At 31.7% G+C, this 21,562-nt stretch overlaps 1 protein-coding gene across 4 annotated transcripts in view; it reads left to right on the top strand.

Annotated features, from left to right (window-relative positions):
- LOC127719955 (Golgi integral membrane protein 4-like) overlaps positions 1-21,562 on the top strand; it is a 50,085-nt gene that overhangs the window by 16,479 nt on the left and 12,044 nt on the right. For 2 of the 4 annotated variants that reach the window (XM_052226328.1, XM_052226326.1), the window contains 5 exons: positions 1,424-1,486; positions 6,430-6,768; positions 7,610-7,661; positions 8,627-8,718; positions 9,822-10,696. In XM_052226328.1, coding sequence (XP_052082288.1) covers positions 1,424-1,486; positions 6,430-6,768; positions 7,610-7,661; positions 8,627-8,718; positions 9,822-10,325 — 1,050 coding nt within the window. In that variant the 3' untranslated portion in view covers positions 10,326-10,696. Of the gene's footprint in view, positions 1-1,423; positions 1,487-6,429; positions 6,769-7,609; positions 7,662-8,626; positions 8,719-9,821; positions 10,697-18,373; positions 18,575-19,375; positions 19,437-21,562 lie in introns of those variants that run through there. The other 2 variants (XM_052226329.1, XM_052226327.1) reach the window with 2 other exon arrangements.

Below are 21,562 nucleotides of genomic sequence, written 5' to 3'. Positions count from 1 at the left end.
GATCTCTCTGAAATTGAGTATACTGCAAGGTACCATACCACAAATGGAAGGCTGGGATTGATTTTGGGGGTAATTGCCTCAAAATTTTAGGAATAAGGGGCCAAAAAGGGGCAAAAAACAAGCATTTTTCTAGTTTCAGGACAATAACTTGTGTGTAAGTGTATGGATCTTTCTGAAATTGTACTACAAGGTTCCATATCACAAAGGTAAAGCTTGGTTTGAGTTTGGGGGGTAATTGCCCTAAATGTTTAGGAATTTGGGGCCAAAAAAACAAGCATTTTTCTAGTTTCCAGACAATAACTTGTGTTCAAGTGTATGGATCTCTCTGAAATTGTACTGCAAGGTACCATACCACAAAGGGAAGGCTGGGATTGAGTTTGGGGGTGATGAATCATAAGGAGGTTCAAAAAATTGGGGGGGGGGATTTTTTTTCCCTTTTTTTTCTTCAAAATTTTTCATTTAAAATTGGTTATTTCTGATTTATATATAAAAGCAAATAATAATGATATGGTTTGAATAGGTAAATCAAAATTTTTTAAGTTCTTAGACCGCATTCATTCTGTGTCAGAAACCTATGCTGTGTCAAAAATTTAATCACAATCCAAATTCAGTGCTGTATCAAGCTTGAATGTTGTGTCCATACTTGCCCCAACTGTTCAGGGTTAGACCTCTGCATTTGTATCAAGCTGTGCCCAGCAGAGCATTTTATTTTGTATTAAAAAGATTATTTGAAATGTATTAAATATCAATCAAGTGATAGTGTGATGCAGATTTATTGTACAGAATGTACGGAAAAGTTTGTCAACAGTCAAATTTGCTTTTTAAAGATTCTGTCAACATCACCTTTATACTGACATATGTAAAGTTATTTTCAGTGTAGAAATTCTTTTACATAGTGCTGTAAATAACAAAATTTGTGTATTTTATGTTTTGAATCTATTAGATAAGGCTTATTTTGCTTGGTGTGTAACATAATGACCTTTAAATGAAATATTGTAAATTTCCTTTTCTTTTTTTCACATAATATCCTGCATTTATTTCATATTATGAAGCTTGTTGCCATTAGTGAAAACTTCTTGAATAATTTCACTATCAATTTAAACAGCTTCCACGAATTCTCATATTTCATGAAAATTAAGAAAATTGCTTTCATTTCATCACCTTCATTTAAACAGTGACATAGGTCAGAGATATTTAGATATTCAGTCCAAATTTTAAATAACAGAAATACTGATATTTCAAAAGCATCATAATAATTATGGGTAATGTAGTAAGGAAAAAAAATATTCAATAAAATCATTCCAAATCACAATTAAAATGTCTGTGCAAATAGAAATTAAAGATTTATAGTGGTATTTTAGATATTTAAACAAGTACAACCCTACTTACAAACTAACATAATGTTTATTTTTTCTGTTTACAGAAGCAGGTTAACAGTTACCAGATGTCGGTTAATACTTTACAAGAACAGAATAAAGCATTAGAGGTAGGCATTTAATAGATAAAAGTCACGCAGAAAAACTTAAGTCATGCATTAGAGCATACATGTTCCATTATTTGGCTTAAAGAAGTTGAAGGGACCTTTGGAGTTGTACTCTCTTCTTCCATGACAATATTCATATATGTAAGCACATCAAGAGCCCTGTCATAGCCACAGAAATACAAATAAGCATATAAATTTTTGAAGGATATGTGCTTTGAAGAGAAGATATGTTTCATTTCATTAGTAGCTATAGGCTTGCGAGACATATATTTTATAGCTGAAATACTTAAATTGATTGTTGAAAAGTTTGTTTTTAGACGCTGTAGGTTATAGGACCATCAGAGCCTGCATTTAATTAGATATAGGAAGATGTGGTATGAGTGCCAATGAGACAACTCTCCATCCAAGTTACAATTTATAAAAGTAAACCATTATAGGTCAAGGTACGGTCTTCAACACGGAGCATTGGCTCACACCGAACAGCAAGCTATAAAGGGCCCCAAAAAATTACTAGTGTAAAACCATTCAAACTGAAAAATTAGTTCTTTTAAACAGGTCAGCATTGTATCTATTTGCAATAAAGTCAATTTGACTTATATTTTTGGGGTCGTATATTGGTATGACGTTGGCGTTGTCGTCCGAAGACACATTGGTTTTCGGACTCTAACTTTAGTTTAATTGAATGGATCTTTCTGAAATTTTACAATAAGGTTCAATACCACAAAAGGAAGGTTGGGAATGATTTTGTGGGTTATGGTACCAACAGTTAAGGAATTAGGGGCCAAAAAGGGGCCAAAAATAAGCATTTTTGTAACTTCCAGCCATAACTTGTGTGTTAGTGTATGGATCTCTCTGACATTGTACCACAAGGTTCCATATCACAAAGGGAATGCTGGGATTGATTTTGGGGCTAATTGCCTCAAAATATTAGGAATTAGGGGCCAAATAAGGGGCAAAAAACAAGCATTTTTTTAGTTTCATGACAATAACTTGTGTGTAAGTGTATGGATCTTTCTGAAATTGTACTACAAGGTTCCATATCACAAAGGGAAAGCTGGAATTGAGTTTGGTGGTAATTGCCCAAAATGTTTAGGAATAAGGGGCCAAAAAGGGGCTCAAAATTAGGCATTTTTCTAGTTTCCAGACAATAACCTGTGTTCAAGTGTATGGATCTCTCTCTGAAATTGTACTGCAAGGTACCGTACCACAAAGGGAAGGATGGGATTGATTTTGGGGGTAATTGCTTCAAAATTTTAGGAATTAAGGGCAAAGAAAGGGGCAAAAAACAAGCATTTTTCTAGTTTCAGGACAATAACTTGTGTTTAAGTGTATGGATCTTTATGAAATTGTACTACAAGGTTCCATATCACAAAAGGAAAGCTGGGTTTGAGTTTGGGGGTAATTGCCTTAAATGTTTAGGAATTTGGGGCCAAAAAACAAGCATGTTTCTAGTTTCCAGACAATAACTTGTGTTCAAGTGTATGGATCTCTCTGAAATTGTACTGCAGGTACCATACCACAAAGGGAAGGCTGGGATTGAGTTTGGGGGTGATGAATCATAAGGGGGTTCAAAAAAATTGGGGGGGGGGATTTTTTTTTCTTTAAAATTTTCCATTTTAAATTGATTTATTTCTGATTTATATATAAAAGCAAATAATAATGATATGGTTTGAATAGGTAAATTAAAATTTTTTTTATGTCTTAGACCACATTCATTCTGTGACAGAAACATGTGCTGTGTCAAATATTTAATCACAATCCAAATTCAGTGCTGTATCGAGCTTGAATGTTGTGTCCATACTTGCCCCAACTGTTCAGGGTTCGACCTCTGCGGTCGTATCAAGCTGCGCCAAGTGGAGCATTTTATTTTGAAAATTAATTTGTGTCACTTCTAGTTTCTTATTAGTAGGGATACCGCTGACTCTTTCAGATCCTCTGTTTAACACCATCTCAGTTTTAAGACCTGTTCATTTTGTCCAAGTATTACCTTGTAATACCAAATAATAACTGGGGTTTCCCAGTATTTCCTACTGGGCTGGGCAATACTTATAAAACCCAGCTTTTTGCAAACCCTGAAACCAATACATGAAATAAATACTTCTACACCTAAAATGTATCACATAGTTTATGATTCTTCATACATATATAATTTTTTTCAAAACTCTGAATAAAACAATTTTTCTAGGACTTGAACACACATGGTAATAAGGTACATGTATAATTATTTCCTCTTGAACAATTTCCTGGATGATCAATCATAAAACCATTTGCTTTTGTTTTTTTTTTTTAAATGTGGAAAGATATAACTAGCCTCAAGGTTTTTTTTCTTCTTATTTACTCTTGCATGTGACTATAAACATTTGATATCTGTATACCTGGTACGTATTAAATGCCAATATATATATATATATATTTATATCAGTTTTTGCATACATTATAGTAGGAGAAAACAATATGTTTATTTATTAGTTGATGCTCCATGATAGTATTTGGGTTAGAAACAAGTTTCGATATATTTTTTAAACAACCGCAAAAAATTTTGCAATATATTGGTATCACGTCGTAGTCGTTGTTGTCAGCGTCGTCCGAAGACATTTGGTTTTCGGACAATAACTTTAGTAAATGTAAATAGAAATCTATGAAATTTAAACACAAGGTTTATAACCACAAAAGGAAGGTTGAGATTGATTTTGAGGGTTATAGTCCTAACAGTTTAGGAATTAGGGGCCAAAATGAGCATTTTTCTAGTTTCCAGACAATAACTTGTGGAACGGTGTATGGATCTCTCTGAAATTATACCACAAGTTTCCATACCACAAAGGGGTGGTTAGGGATTGGCTTTGGGGGGTTATGGCTCAAACTGTTTAGGATTAGGGGCAAAAAAGGGGGAAAAACAAGGGTTTCGTGGTTAATGGACAATTAAAAAAAAAGTACAATGTTATGTTTGGATTACCTCCCTTACGCTGCTTTTAAATTATGTTTAAAGAAATGTATTGTCTTGAGGTGATTAGCTGTCAATTTATTTTTAGAAGTTACTATTTAAAAATGCTGATTAGGGAATATTAATTTTAGCCATGATTATGTATGTCATTTTGTATTTAAGACTTTTATAATGTATTTAAATGGGTAATTATGGTTGCAAACTCCATTGGAAATTTGAATTGAGATTATGATCATATCTTGAGGGAAAGAATTTTTTTTGGGGAAAAAGGGGTAGGGGTGGGGGGGGGGGGGGGGGGGGGGAGGTTAAAAAAGAAATTGGGGGGGGGGGGAGGGGTAAAAAGAAATTGTGAGAGGGGGACAATTTTTTCTCATTTCAGATTTCAGAAATTTAAAAGAAAATTTCTTCAAATATTTTTTTTTTGATGGGGGTGTCAATTCGCAACAGCATAGTGTATTGCACAAAAGCAAAAAATTGAATATAAATTCAAATCATATAACCAATTCTAAGTTCTTTGACTACAGATATTCTGTGTCAGAAACCTATTATGTGTCAAATTTTTAATTACAATCCAAATTCAGACCTGTATCAAGTGCGAATATTGTGTCCATTTTTGCCCCAACTGTTCAGGGTTGGACCTCTGCGGTCGTATCCAGCTGTGCTCGACGAAGCAATTTATTTATTATTGATTTTAGAAATTCTTATCTGACCAATACTTACTTCTTATATAAAATCTGAAGTTATTTTTCTCTTATTTAATGATCCTTTTATAGGAAAAGAGGAGGTAAAATGCTTTTACGCTAGTTCACATTTCCCAACTTACCATAAAAATTCTATTGTGAATTGTAGCTGAATTATAACTATATCAGCATGATCAGTATGGAAAATCATGATAATGAGTACTTTTAATTCCTAATTTGAAATAATTAATATTTGTTTCAAAAAAATTATTAAAGCTGAATTCTTGATTAACACTTTAGTTAATGTGAATATTTTATGCAGTGAAGTTTGTAGTCAAAGACAGTTACAATTTATTTATCAAATAAAGCAAAGACATGTTAGACCCTTGAAATCACCACTTTATAAAAAAAACCTACATATGACAGCAATGATGTACATATGACAGCAATGAAGATTAGTATTGTAGTTTCACTTGATTAGGAGTGACATTAAAAAGCTGTACATATTAGGGAAATTCTATTTGAGAAAAGTAAATAGTGATTTTTTTTAAGTATTATAATTATCATCATGCATGTATACAGATGTAATACACTTGTAAGAATTACGTTTTCTTAATAGAATATGCCCTAGCTATATAGCTATTTAAGCCATTCCATGCCAGGTGAAATTTGTGAAGTAAAATTGAGAATGGACACGGGGAATGCGTCAAACAGCCCAAGGCCACCAATGGCCACAGTGAGAAAATTCTGCACCCAGAGGCGGGCTTCAGCTGGCCCCTAAATAACAATGTATACTCAGCTAAAATGAACACTAACCTCCGAAACATACAAATGAACCAAAATTTAAAAAAACATACAAGACTTACAGAGGCCAGAGGTTCCCAACTTGGGACAGGCGCTAAAATGCAGCGGGGTTAAACATGTTTTGTGAGATCTCAACCCTTCCCCTATACCTCTAGCCAATGTGGAATAAACAAACACACAGCAATACGCACAGTAAAATTCTATTTAAAAGAAGTCCTAGTCCAATGTTAGAATAGGTAACAGAAGAAACTAAGCAAAATGACAATAATCAACATAAATTAACAAAGGAATACCAGCAGTTACTGACATGCCAGCTCCAGACCTAAATTTAACGATTGAAAGATTATGTCTTCATCATATGAAAATCAAGCACAATCCCTCCCATTAGGGGTAGAGTATCATACCATCATAAAATATAAGATATAAGAACATAATCCGTATCATGCCAACATCTGGTTTTAGAATAAATGTGTTTACTTTTTTATCATGGTAATAGTAGAATACAAAATACTCTATTTTAGACACAGTTCGGATTATTGAAGCAAAGTTTTGAACAACAGAAGTTACAACAGCAGCAAAACTTACAACAACAGAATTTACAGCAACAAAACCTACAACAACAGAATTTACAACAACAAAACCTACACCAACAACAGAATCAACAACATCCTGTTGTTGATGGAAACCCTGTCAGCAACCTTAAAAATATAGCCAATCAAGCCATAGGAAATCTTCCAAATGCAGCCAATCAACTTGCAGGAAATATCAAAGAGGCAGCCAATAGCTTAGGTGGAGGACAGGTTGGAGACTTTATGAAAAATTTAGGAGAACAAGCACAAAAACTGATGGAAAAACACGAGGTTTTCTGATTTATTTTTTTTTTATGTTGATTCAAGCAACAAAGTAACAATTAATGTAATAGTATAAAACAAGAATATGCAACACAGTAGTAATTATATGATTTTAATTCTGCAACAAAATTTAATTGTTTTGAGTTATATTAGAACATTTTAAACATTTTTGTTTTGGAAATATGTTCATGTGCCATAATATTATTTAATCAAGTATTATATTTTATAACCATCTCTCATAATTATTAATTGTGTGAAGAACAGAATGTATTAATGTTTTGAAATACAAGAAATCATTGATTGTGAGGTAAAATGGTTAAAAATTCACATAGAAATTGTTCTGTTGTAAGAAATTCATGCTAGCATTCTTTAATATGGTATAATACTGTGTATTATTCCACTGTATGTAACTATTAATAGTTTAACATATTTTGTTGTCCTAAATCATGACACTTAGATTGAGTACAAACAGTCCATTTCTAGGAAAACCATGAAAACTTTACTGGTATGGATTTTGCTTGAGAAGTATAAATTATTCCAAAGGAATTAATTCACATTTACAAAGTCCATTCTTAATGCTCACTTGGATTGGTTAAGAACTTTTAAAAAGTTCTTCAAGTTCTTCTCTGACATCTAGCCTGAGACGTTACAATACAGCCTTCTGTTTTGGACAAGTGGCTATTCAATTGCTAGGAGAATAAATAAGATGTGAATGACTGGAACAGAAACAATGAAAATCTTACATGAAAACCAAGTTTCTTAGATGAACAAAAATTAGATTTATGGTTTTACACAATATCCTTATTCAAGCAAGAATTTTTTCACATGATGTTCTTTTTTGTAATTACAGAATGTAGAAGAGATGGAACAGAACAAATTACAGCAACAGAAAGATAAAGAAAGTAAGATTCTACATTTGATTCTTATTTGTAAAAGGTCTGATCTTCTTGTCAAGACCAATTTGTCTCTTTCAAGCCTTTAACATGGTCAAATTCTGCATAAAATTTGTACCCCTGGTCTTAAAACAGAGGGATATAATGCTCCTTTGTCCATAACTCATTTCTGTCCTATTCATCTTGGCAACTTGAAGTTTAGTATCTTGATAAATGGGAACAAGTGTTATAACTGATGATCCTATACTGTGTAACTTGCATTACCTTTGATGTTCTACTTCCTGTTTGCCTGAAAACATTTATTCTTAAAATTTCATACTGAAATATTAAATTTTAGTCAACATTTTTCTCAGCAGCTGAAATTTATAGCTACTTAATATATGTTAACATGAATTCTAACTGGTATGTTCCTTAAATTTCATTATTGAGTCTGGGATTGTTTTAACTCTTAATACTTAATCACAATTGAAAAATGAATTATAAAAAAATGTTTTTATTTCTTGATCTGCTTCAATGAAGGATTGAATTGTTAAACCTGGGGATATATTGAGAAATTTTTTTTGAATCAATAGTTTTAGAGAGAGACCTACAAATTTCAGTACACCTCTAACTCTATTCTCTTTAGAAAAATCTTTTTATATATCTAAACGAATTGTTTTTATTTTGTAAGCAATTACAGAAAATTGTACAAAGTATACAACATTTTCATTCTGTCGATAGATTTATTAAAATTCACATTGGATAGAATTTTCAGAAAAATGTATTTGCTTTTATCAAAATGAAAAATAAAGCCAAAATTTGTATAATAATGATAGGAAAATTTCCTTTGATATTGAAGGGTACAAACAAACAAAAGTTACAAACAGAATAAGAAAAAATAAAGCCCTCAAATCAACAAGAAAAAGAAATTTCAGATATTAATGATAAACCAACACTGATTACTATTACGAAATATTGACAAAAATATTTTGTAGAAGACCAAGAAGCTAAAAATAAACTGATAGAAGAACAGCAACAACAACACCAGGTGGCGCCACCAAATAAACATGAAAATGATGATGATAAGGTAAGGAATTATGAATGGTTGTTTTTCTGTTTTATAAAACTGTAAATTCAGAAATTATTGCATGCATTTATTATTAGGATTTTAAAAGAATGGACCAAAATGCCAAATTAATTATTGTGAATAATGGAAAATCTGGATACAGTTATATGTATCAGATATCAGAATATGAGTTCTTATTATTGCGATACTTACCCAGTCCAATTATTCACATTCATAAAAACCTTGTAATAATTTCTGAATTTACAGTATTTGGACTTGTGACTAGGTTAGATATATGTTTCTGTTATAAATGTAGATTAACATATTTCTTCTTAGAGACAGAAAATGGAGTTTGTTAGTTGAAAAAAAATTGAAGTCTTCACAAAAATGAATCATTGAAAAAAGTAAAACAGTGCAAAATTGCATTAATATTTTCAATGATTTTAATCAGCAAAATAAAAAAAAGAGATAAAAAATAATTTGACCAAAATCTGTAAAATGTACTATAAACCCTGTCTCAATTAATAACATAACAGTCTTTGCTTTCTACTAACTTTACAAATATCCAAATATAGACTACCTTTATAGAATAGACATGTCTAACACTACAGATGCATACATGTGATTAAAATCAGATTACAAAATATTTAGCAAATGAATTTGTTTTTGCATGGCTTTTAATGTTATATATGGCTATTCTTTTAAATTTATCCGTGATGGAAGCATATGACTTTTGATAAAGGATGAAACCTGTATTTAAAAAAAAAGAATTATTTAAATTGGTTGGAAATAAGAATTATTTGAACTATCTTGCATAAATCTTAAGTGGAATAGCTGTCACATGACATTGTTTTGTACTGCATGTAAACACGGAATTTTAGTTGAGAATTAAAAATACTTCACATACGAGCTTGCTATCTGCCTCCCTCACAAAATCTGTAATAGTAGTTCTTTGAACTATAAGAGAGCCACAAGATACAAAAAAAGTCCAGAGAATTTCAAAATTAACACTTCATGTAATTATTCCATGCTTACATGTATAGTAGCATGTTTTTAGTTGTGTATGCATGTAAATGTGTGTATTACCCAAATGTCTATACATATTTTGTATCACAAATCTGCAGCTGGATCACAAACTCCAACTTCAACCTGGAAAAACGAGTAAAGAAACACCAAAACCAGTTTCCCACGGACCTAATATCAAACCACCAAATTTTAAAAGAGATGGAGAAAAATCTGAAGAAAAACCTGATGTACCGAAAGTGAATGACCGAATGAGTGACAAGGATTCAGTAAATCATAATCAAATGCCTCCACCAGGGGGCCTTCTTGATATTTTAAAGAAGGATAAAATAAGTGGCAAAAACAGTGAAAAATTGGCATCAAACACTTACAATAAAGGAGAATTACATCCAAACGAACTTAATCAACAACAAAATATTCCTCCACCAAATGTTGGTGATGGTGTTCATGAAAAACGACCAGTAGTTGATGGTAATGTACAAGAGCTAAATATACCTCCACCAGATAAAATGATTGTACCTAATAAAAAAGTGGTAGATGTTCCGAAACTTTTTGACGATTCAAAGGAAGACTTTAAAAAACAGCCAGCATTGCCTCAGATGTAACAATTCTATAATCACAGCTACTTGAAATAGATATGTGTCTTTCAGATATTCTGAAGTTCAAAAAAAATTTCATGGTTATAGGTCCTGAGCTTCCTGGTTTCACAACTTTGAGGTGCTCTCATGTTCTGGAGAAACATTTCTTTAAATAATATTTGTTAAGAAGTTCAAAGTATATTTTTTTATATTTATTACTTTATAGATACATGAGATAACTGTATTAATTTCTTTTTCCCAACACCATATTATTTGAGACTATTCTTCATTTACGAAATCATCCTTTATTTTACACATTTATGAAATCCAGTATGTTTTGCAGTATAGTAAGAGTTCCATGTAAGCTTTTCATCCCTTCCTATAGAAGATGAGTTTCCAATTTTAGTAAGAGTTTCTTGTAAGCTTTTCATCCATTCCTCCATTACAAATCATTGACATTTTTATCACTTTTCATTGTTCCAAATGGAGACAAATATGTAAGACTTAGACTTTGTGAAGGCCTTATCAAAATTTAAATTTTTTGTACCAAGCCAAGGGGATGACCATTATAAAACCTTTTTGAATTGTTTGAATGGGTTATGGGATATATTGTGACTATAAACTTTTTCTAATAAGAATCTTATTTACATATTCTTATAAAAGTCCTAATAAAAATGAGCTTCTTTACTTACACTTCACTTGAAATACAATATGGAGGTTTGTTTAATAGATATAGTACCAAACTAAGGATATAGTGTAGTTGTACATTAGATAGAACCCATATTACATCTATCACCAAACAGTCAATCAGAGGGGGGTAGGAGGGGGTGTCATTCCGAATTGTGAGGTTCAATTCCCGAAAAAAATAAAGCATACTTTCCAGGATCCTGAAAAATAAATTTTCAATTCCAGAGTCCAGATAGGTTTAAGTCCAGAATTTCTACAAAAATAAAGGTCCAATCCTGAAGTCCTAAAAAGGGCCTTTCGCCCCTCTCATCACATTTCACATAAATTCATATCAAATTAAGTACCAGATAAATGATTTTGTCTTGCCTTTGATGAAAATTACATAAGTAAGACTTATGCAGCTTTTTATGACATCTGTGTCATCAGCTGCTTAAGTTTGTGATAAGGTCACACAGGTTAAATATAGCTCTGATTGATTAATTGATTGTTGGTGTTTAACTCCACTTTCATTATCACTTGGTTATATCATAGGGGTCAGGTTAAATTGGTGGAGGAAGGCAGAGTACCTTAACTGAACCACTGGCCTTCTGTCAATTAACAACGGAGTCATACAGCTGCCATAAGCAGGTTTCAAACTCACAGCCTCAGAGTTGACAGCCATGTGATCACTATAAATGAACTACATAGATCACGATGCCACAAAGGACCCAAGTATTTCTCAGTGTTCACAGTTTATTAATATGTATAATCGAACCCTGCATGTGACAGTTGCATTAGACTCCTGACTTAACTGACTAGGCCTGCCAAACGTTGGTTTTCTTCAGGCTCTCTGGCTTCTTCCACCAATAAAACCTGAAAACCACGATATAGCCAGTAGTGCTATAAGTGGCGTTAAAACAACAGTAATTAATCATGGCTGTGTTAATGTAAAAGAAGAATGTTTGTCACTGAAAATGTGCATCAATTTCGAATATGCTCTGTATGGCATTTCATTAATAGATCATGGAAAGCTTTTGCTGATGATGTAGATGATTTATTAACATTGTGATCGTATAGTGCTTCATTATATTGTGATATTATTTTATTTATCATGTATAAGTTCACACCATACAACCAACCCCTATCATCTTGTTTGAAACCTGATGGATACAATTATGTACCGCTGTTGTCATTTAGCACAAGGAAGGAATTTTTGTATATTTCTTTTTATATCTTCACTTCTTGAAAGTAATAAGCTATTAATTGTTTCAGTTTAATGAATACTATCGAAATAGCTCACCACAATTTTGAGAAAATAGAAAGAAATTCTGACTTCCTGACACACTCTTCAAGTATACAGAAGTGTGTGATCGTATTTATCAGGTTTTGAAAATATGTTACCAGTCCATTGTACGGTGTGAACTTTGTTTATATTGTACATTCAACACAGTATATTATGTAAAAATGTCAGTAAGGATTTAAAGGGGATGTCTTCTTCATTGGTGAAGGTCATAATTACGCTATTGATAATGGCATCATAGTTTATGTTTTCAATGTTGTACATTGTATTTAGCTTGATATATTATGATCTCTATAGCATTTTTTATAACCATTCTATGTGTAATTGCTTGTGTCTGTGTCTTTAACCATGCAGTCAAGGAATGCATTTTTTTTTTCTTTTTGTTTGATTGATTTGTCTTGTAAACTGTACTTAAATTTTAGGCGCTTAATGGCAAATCTTACCTTTAATATAGAAAAGTGAGGTTTCAAATTTAGCCCTTTCAATCTAAAGACATAGACATATTAGGTATGATAAATTTTGTACAAGCATACAATTTCCGTTGTCCATTTTGGATCTAGCCTTCAACATTTTTTACAAGTAGGTAATTTTAACAGTGGCTAAATCTTTTTAAGATATGCTATGTTTATCTTGAAATCAAAGTCAAACAAATTCATTCTCAAAGCACACAGGAGTGTGTTTCATTTTTTTATTCAAGTTCAGTTGGCCACAGATATGTTCCACTTATTGTAGCCACAATCCTGTCCTCTTTTTCTTGTTTGTGACATAGGGGCTATAGAAGAGCAGGATCTGCTTACCCTAGAGAAGTCTGAGTCCACCAACAGTTAGTTGGATTTTTCTTGCTCAAACTTTAGTTTTCTGTATAGTGTTTTATGGTCTTGTGATTGTCTTATTTTTGTAGTATCTGTCATATATATCCATTATTTTTTGGGGATTTGTTAATCTTATATATTTTAGTGCAAATTTCATGCCCTACATAACTTATGATGCCGTTTTAAGGTTTTGGAGATGCATCCACTTTCTCGACCATTTTTAGCTCACCTTCCCCAAAGGGTCATGTGAGCGTATTGCCATCACATGGATACTTAATCGTTGATGCCAGATCTAAAAAAAAATTCCGGGAGAGCAAATCAGGCTCTTTTATAGGAGAATTTTGTTTTAACAGGATAATGATGTAAACTTATCTGTTTTTGTCTGTATGTAATTTATATAAATATTAAGTGGGACAGTACATTTAGATGTATGCTGGTGCTAATTAGTATGATATATGTAGTATCAATAGTATATGTAGAAATAACTAACGTGAAAATATAACCATAAAAAACTTACTATAACAATAAATAAAACCCTTCTCACAGTCTTAAATCATTTTATTAATGCTTTATTATTCCCCAAATGTTTGAGGGGAACTTTTATAAAATATCTTATGTCTTTATACATTGTTCAGATTACTGAACTAAAATAGCTATAGTCAAATGTTCAAGTACAATTGCCTCTGAAGACTATGTTGGAAATTCCATCAACCAAAAATCATTAAAGACCTATTTTCACAATGAAGAACCATATAACTTTTTCCACAATTTTTTAAAAATTCTATAGATATGCAAATATCATAACCATTTTTAGTTTGAATTAGGTACCTGCAGCCCTTTTTAAGTGACAGACTTCAGCTTATAATAATGTCAAAGATAATTAGAATAATGAACTGCTTGAAAATTTTCACCTGAGTCACATGACACTAGCGTAGCATACTGTTCTTAAAATACAACTTATAAAGACGTACGGTCAATAAAATGAATCATTTGCTGGTATATCCAATAAAATGACCACCAGTATTTTGGCTGGTATATATATCACTTAAAACTTTGGTCCTTAAATGAATTTAGTGCCTTGTGCTTAAGTTGGCTGTAGATTTTATGAAATCTTTTAGTACAATAGTTCCATGTTTCTATGGTAACAGTTTTATCAGTATAATGGAGATGTATACTTAAAATGTGTTTTTGAGATGTTATTGTATGAAGAATGTTATTTAATTGTATAATGTGTGTTATGTTTTGTGTATACTTGCGTAATGATAGTGCATGTATTGAAACAAGTTTTCAACTAAAAATAAAAATAACAATTGACGGTTTCTTATTTACTTATATTTATAGAATGTCTCTATCTGTCAATGTTTGATAATATGTTCTGATTCAAATTGTCCTTGAAGAAATCAAAGTTGATTTTGGTGCATTTTTTTTAAGAGATTTTACAGCCTTGTTTTTTCTAATTAAGAACATTGACATTGCGTGGTAATAATTAAATCACAAAATTATACTGAAATTGTCATGAAACCTGGCAGAGTTATGAAGATAAATGACAACTGGTAGATGATCAGATCCAATATTTTTCAAGTCATACTGTTTGGTTGTTTTCTGACACAGTTGGTGTAGTTTAACTGATTAATAAAACTGAAATATCTGACCCCAGTAAGTAACTGACAATCATTTTTTATATACTGGTACATTGAGTTATGTATTTAAGGAATCAATTTTATACTGTTGTGTGCTGGTTGTAGGCAATAGTTCTCACACACAAATTTCATACTAAAAGGAGAACACATAGGAGAATCTCTATTCAAATATGACTGTTGGCACAGAAATTGAGCGTAGATTGATGTCTAAGGATTATTATCATAAACATCTATAGTAAACTCAGTGGTCTTGCATCGGCATCTGCACTTTGAGATTGATAGTTTCTGGGTTTGATCATCCAGACTTTAAAATTGGTGTTTGATGCTTAAATTTCATTCATGTCACATTTAGGACTTAGGACAAAGACAAACTGGCTCAGAGTCAGAATAATGTGTTATGGTATGTTCAGATGATTTCATAGACTGTCAAACTGTCACCTTGTAAACTAGCATGTTAGAAATCTTAACTCAGTATGTCAATCTAATACAGTACAGTATGTTCTATTTTATGACATGAACATGTTATCATTTAATCTGCATGAAATATTTGCCGCATGGTGCTAAGAATTTATCATTTAATTATTAGCATTATAATCTGTTGTCTGGTGATTGCCTCATCGATTTTTACCTAACTTTTATCATTGTTTATTGATATGGTTCTTTATTTTTGTGCTCATGATAAAAAAACACAATATACATATCAATTTTAATAATACATAGAGAATGACAAACATAATATTAATAATAAGTTTTACCCTTGTCCGTCTGTACGTCTGTCTGTACATCTGTATGTCTAGAAATTGGATTCCGCTCTTTAACTTTAGTTTGCCTCAACCAAACATTATGAAACTTATGCATAATGCGGATTACCACAAAACACAGATCAAGTGTGAACTTTGGTGGCGTCACTTCTACCGTTCTAGAAATGTGCCCCTTTTCAAATTGAAAAATGCTGAATTTTTCGTTTCTGTTCTCTAACTTAAGTTTGCCTCAACCAAATGATATGAAACTTATACACAATGCTTATTACAACAAAACTCAGATCAAGTTCAAATTTGGGTAGCATCACCTTTACTGTTCTTTAGTTATGTCCGTTTAAGGCTTTATAACGTTAAAAGCAAGCGGCGCCATCATCTGTGTCCCATGGACACATTCCCTTTTTTTATTTTTTTTGATGAAGCAAACTCCTTTAAAAACTAAGCTTATATTGTCTGTTTATAAACATTTATTTAGATTTTTGATTTTGGGCCCAGTTTTCAAGTTGATCCAAATCAGGGTCCAAAATTAAACTTTGATTTCAACAAACATTGAATTTATGGGGTTCTCTGAAATACTGAATCTAACCATGTAATGTATATAGATTTTGGATTTTGGGCTCCGTTATCAAATTGGTGCACCTTGAGGTCCAAAGGGTCCTAAATTTCATCAAAAATTGAATTCTTGGAGTTCTTTGATATGCTGATTCTAACCATGTACTTATTTTTTGGATATTGGACCATAATAGGTAAATGTCCAATTTCAAATTTTTCAGTTCTTTAACCACATTCAGTTTGTGTCACAAACCTATGCTGTGTCAAATATTCAATCACAATCCAAATTCAGAGCTGTTTTAAGCTTAATTGTTGTGTCCATACTTGCCCCAATCAGGGTTCGACCTCTGCAGTTGTATCAAGCTGCAACCAGCGGAGCATTTTATTTGTGGATAAAATTTAAATTGAACTGACCAGTGGCAAGATGCATGATAAACATGATAAAGGTTGTGGTTATTTTTCTTTTACTTTTGTAACCATAAGGTAAAATGGTTACTTTTTCTTTCCTGGCTAGTATTGATTAATTACCCTGGTTGTGACGGCTACATTCTTTAGTGTATATTATCACATCCTACATCACCTTTCTAATTCACTATTTCTTTTTTTATTTGAATTTTGTAATTATCAGGTTTTTGGATGTTTATTTTACAGACAATAATTAAACCAAATTTGCATTTATTTATTTTTTAGTTGATTTTTTTTCTGTAAATTATTCATTGAATGAAATGTTTCATTTGTATGATTTTAATAACTTGACTTGAACCATAAGCTTTGTGCTGATGCAACTCTTGTCAACAATTAGTTACTGTGCTGTCATGCTGCTTGCATTCTTTCAAAATGATTATTTAATTTATATTTGGTTCCTTGATATCAAATTATTTGCCTTGACTAAATGCTTACATAAATATCAAATAGCTAAAAGAATGTTGCTCCTGATAAAAAATGGTATCTCTATGTCTATGTAAAAAAATCTTAAAAACAAAATTGTTCAGAAATTATTCTGATATTTTCATGACTAACAATTCCTTTTTCTATTAAGATTTTTTTGTGTAAACAGTGCTTAGTAATTGATAAAAGTAGTAAATTATTTATCATTTTATGTAATAAACACCAAATATTATCCAGGATTAAGTAACTATCGTAACAGTGTTATTTTTTTTTGGATTTGCATAAATTATTTGGTTCAATACTTCAAAAAACTTACAAATAAAAGCTATACATTGGGCATAATTAAAGGTACATAGTTTGGTAAATGTATGTGAAAAAACAATGTGTGCATCTACTTTCCAAGAAGAAACCTTCAACACATCCTTATGTTATTCATTTCACTAGTTGTTAATGGTCTTCAGATGTATTGCACTCAATGTATATGAGCCCTGCTTTCAAGTACCTGCATATTCAACCTGGTAATTCTTGCATAGACATTTATTTTTAGCTAGTTCATAAAGCTGGTGTTTTGTGATTCTTTTGGTGTACTTTTTGATGTATTTTTTGCTCTTTTTCTGATACAAGTTTTTATTTTTAAATTATACACAGTGCATGTCATCTTTTTTTTTTAAGGAAGGGCATTTTCAGATAAGAGGAGCAATTGATGTGGTGAATAATTTCAAAAACATTATTCCATATAAAAGATGACGACAACAAATCAGAAATAGTGTGATTCTGTACACCACGGAATATCTTCTCACATTTGCAAAGCATATAAAGTATTTGACAAGGAAATCATGCTTTAACAGCAGCCATGATACATCTACATAGATTTCATAATACAATGTTTTGAAAAATCTGATATTTTGTAATACCCATATGCATATTAATTGTGTGCAAAGAATCTAAAAGAAAAGAAAAAGGGTAGTTATGTTTCATCCTTCCTGTTCATTAGTGAATTGTTTTTTGTCTGAATAAAGACAAGACGTAAGAATTTAACTACAAAAGGAAAAGTAGTTCCTGTGAAAGTTATCAATACAGATATTTCAAACAAACAAAAAAAAGAAAGTTTTATACCTAGCATACTAAGATAACTGATGTATAAACACTAACTACACTTGTCATGTATATTACTGTCTTAAAAAAGACAATTAGTCTAAAATGACAAAATCGCAATAATAAATGCACGCAATAATTTCTGAATTTACAGTATTTGAAATTCAATCATCATATTTGAAATACTTTTTTATTCATTAATTTCTGCCAAAAAGCAGACTTAAAATTAATAGAATTCATTTCTATTGCAATTCTGAATAGGAAAAAAAGCCTGATGTATTAAAAAATATTTGATTCTCACAAAGAGTACACAAAAAATACTCTTTCAGATTTCAATAAAAGTGTATCTTATTTGTTCAAACAGGCAGCAGAATTTGATAAAGAATTAGAGAAATATAAAAAAGAAAAAGCTAATCAGAGACAAGAAATTAAGAATGACCATGATAATAGAATTCAAAACCAGGGACCAGTTGGCCTTCAGGTGCAGGAACCAGTTATACCAAAGCAAGTTCAATTTAAGGACGACAATAAGAAGTTGGATAATAATCCTAATGTTGATGCTCAGGTTGGTACTTTTATGCACTGCCTACTATAATAGAGGGGTATTACATTTTTGGTCAGGTGTCAATTCCATATCAGGTTAAAGTTTTGGTCACAGACAGTCTTGATTAAAAATAGGTTAAAGTTTAGGGTAGCATAGTTTTGGTCAAATTAGATTTAAAATTTATTACATGCATTCATTATGGAGTGAAATGCTGATTTTAAAAGACATCTGTATAGATGTTGACTTGGGGGTCGATTATGGGGGGCACCACCCTAATGGATCTTCATACATGTCATATATGATAAATGCATAGACTTTTTATGACTATCACTCCAAACGTTGGCTTTCCAGGGCTCAAGAAGGATATAATGTTTTTGACCCATCTTTCAGTCTGTCTGTCATTTTGGAGGTTAACTTGAAAACCCATATTCATTATCATCAACGGGATAGGGGCTTCATATTTTATCAGATCCTCTACAAATTTGTATAAAGGTTTCCACTAATCAAAAGGGCCTCTGTGGCCAGGTGGTCTAAGTAGTCAAACTACTGTATCACTAGCCAGTCAACACTGAGGTTGTGAGTTCAAATCCCGCACGGGGCAGGTGCACTCGACTCAAATCTTAATTGACTAGGATTGTCAGTTTTCCTGCTGAAGGTCGTGGTTCTCTCCGGGCAGTCCGGCTTCCTCCACCAATAAAAACTGACAGCCACGAATTGCACAATAGTGTTGAAAGTGGTGTTAAACACCAATCAATCACTCCACTAATCAAAAACCTCAGATGCCTTTTTCACTACATATAAAATCCTGACATCTTATTTCAGGAAGACCAAAAAGACCTAAATAATGCAGAGGAAGTAAATGATGATGGTCATCAAGTAGAAGGTATGTAGTTGGTACAAAATTTAGAATATTGGTCTGGGTCCAATTTTTATACGACCGCAAAAAAATTTTGTGGTCGTATATTGGTATGACGTTGGCGTCGTCGTCGTCCGAATACATATTGGTTTTCGCACTCTAACTTTAGTTTAAGTGAATGGATCTTTTTGAAATTTGACCATAAGGTTAAATACCACAAAAGGAAGGTTGGGATTGATTTTGGGGGTTATGGTACCAACAGTTAAGGAATTAGGGGCCAAAAAGGGGCCAAAAATGAGCATTTTCTAGTTTCCAGACAATAACTGTGGAACGGTGTATGGATCTCTCTGAAATTATACTACAAGTTTTCATACCACAAAGGGATGGTTAGGATTTGCTTTGGGGGGTTATGGCTCAAACCGTTTAGGAATTAGGGGCAAAAAAGGGGGAAAAACAAGGTTGTCCTGGTTAATGGACAAATACTTTAGTACAAAACATAATTTAAAGCAGTGTAAGGGAGATAAATCAAATACATCATTGAAATTATCTCCCTTACACTGCTTTTAAATTATGTATAAAGTAATGGTTAATGAACAATAAAGATAATCTAAAACAGTGTAAGGGAGGTAATCCAAATACAACGTTTTGGTTACTTCCCTTACACTGCTTTTAAATTATGTTTAAAGAAATGCATATTTATAAAGGAAGACCAGTAAAAATATCTGCAAATGTTTTCATCTTTTTTTTTTACAAAAAAATCCATATGAAAGATTTGACACTATATTTTTATTAATTCTATTATAAAATAGATTAAGTTAGCACTATGGTAAATTTAAATGGGTTATTATGGTTGCCAACTCCATTGGAAATTTGAATTGAGATTATGACCATATCTTGAGGGAAAGAATTTTTTTGGGGAAAAAAGGGGGGGGGGGATAAAAAGAAATTGTGGGGGGTCAATTTTTTCTCATTTCAGATTTCAGAAATTAAAAAGAATTATTCTTCAAATATTATTTTTTTTTCAAATTTCAAATATTGAAAAATTTCAAGAAGTAATCTTTAATTGCACAGTATGGCGCATTAGATTTGTAAAATCTTTGATCACATTTATTTATTTGTTATGCCGAATCTAACAGTGTATTTAGATTTTTAATTTTGGGTCCAGTTTTCAAATTGGTCTACATTAATGTCCAAAGGGTCCAAAATTAAACTTTGTTTGATTTTAGCAAAAATTGAATATATGAGGTTCTTTGATATGCTGAATCTAAAAATGTATTTAGATTTTTGATTTTTGGCCCAGTTTTCAAGTTGGTCCAAATTGGGGTCCAAAATTAAACTTTGTTTGATTTCAACAAAAATTGAATATATGGGGTTCTTTGATATGCTGAATCTAACCATGTATTTAGATTTTTTATTTGTGGACCCCGTTATCTAATTGGTTCATATTGAGGTCAAAAGGGTCCAAAATTAAACTTTGTTTGATTTCATCTAAAATTGAATTATTGGGGTTCTTTGATATTCCAAATCTAACCGTGTATTTAGGTTTTTAATTTTGGGTCCTGTTTTTTAAATTGGTCTACATTGAGGTCCAAAGGGTCCAAAATTAAACTTAGTTTGATTTTGACAAAAATTGAATTCTTGGGGTTCTTTGATTTGCTGAATCTAAACATGTGTTTAGATTTTTGATTATAAGCCCAGTTTTCAAGTTGGTCCAAGATAGGGTCCAGTATTTAAACTTTGTTTGATTTCAACAAAAATTGAATATATGGGGTTCTTTGATATGCTGAATCTTAACATGTATTTAGATTTTTGATTATGGGCCCAGTTTTCAAGTTGGTCCAAATTGGGGTCCAAAATTAAACTTTGTTTGATTTCAACAAAAATTGAATATATGAGGTTCTTTGATATGCTGAATCTAACCATGTATTTAGATTTTTTATTTGTAGGCCCCGCTATCAAATTGGTTCATATTGAGGTCAAAAGGGTCCAAAATTAAACTTTGTTTGATTTCATCGAAAATTGAATTATTGGGGTTCTTTGATATGCCAAATCTAACCGTGTTTTTAGATTTTTAATTTGGGTCCCGTTTTTTAAATTGGTCTTCATTGAGGTCCAAAGGGTCCAAAATTAAACTTAGTTTGATTTTAGCAAAA

The sequence above is a fragment of the Mytilus californianus genome, unplaced genomic scaffold, assembly GCF_021869535.1.
Source record: "Mytilus californianus isolate M0D057914Y unplaced genomic scaffold, xbMytCali1.0.p SCAF_11, whole genome shotgun sequence".
Lineage (NCBI taxonomy): Eukaryota > Metazoa > Mollusca > Bivalvia > Mytilida > Mytilidae > Mytilus > Mytilus californianus.
Note: the sequence above shows the minus strand (reverse complement) of the source record. Positions and strands in the feature narration are given on the sequence as shown.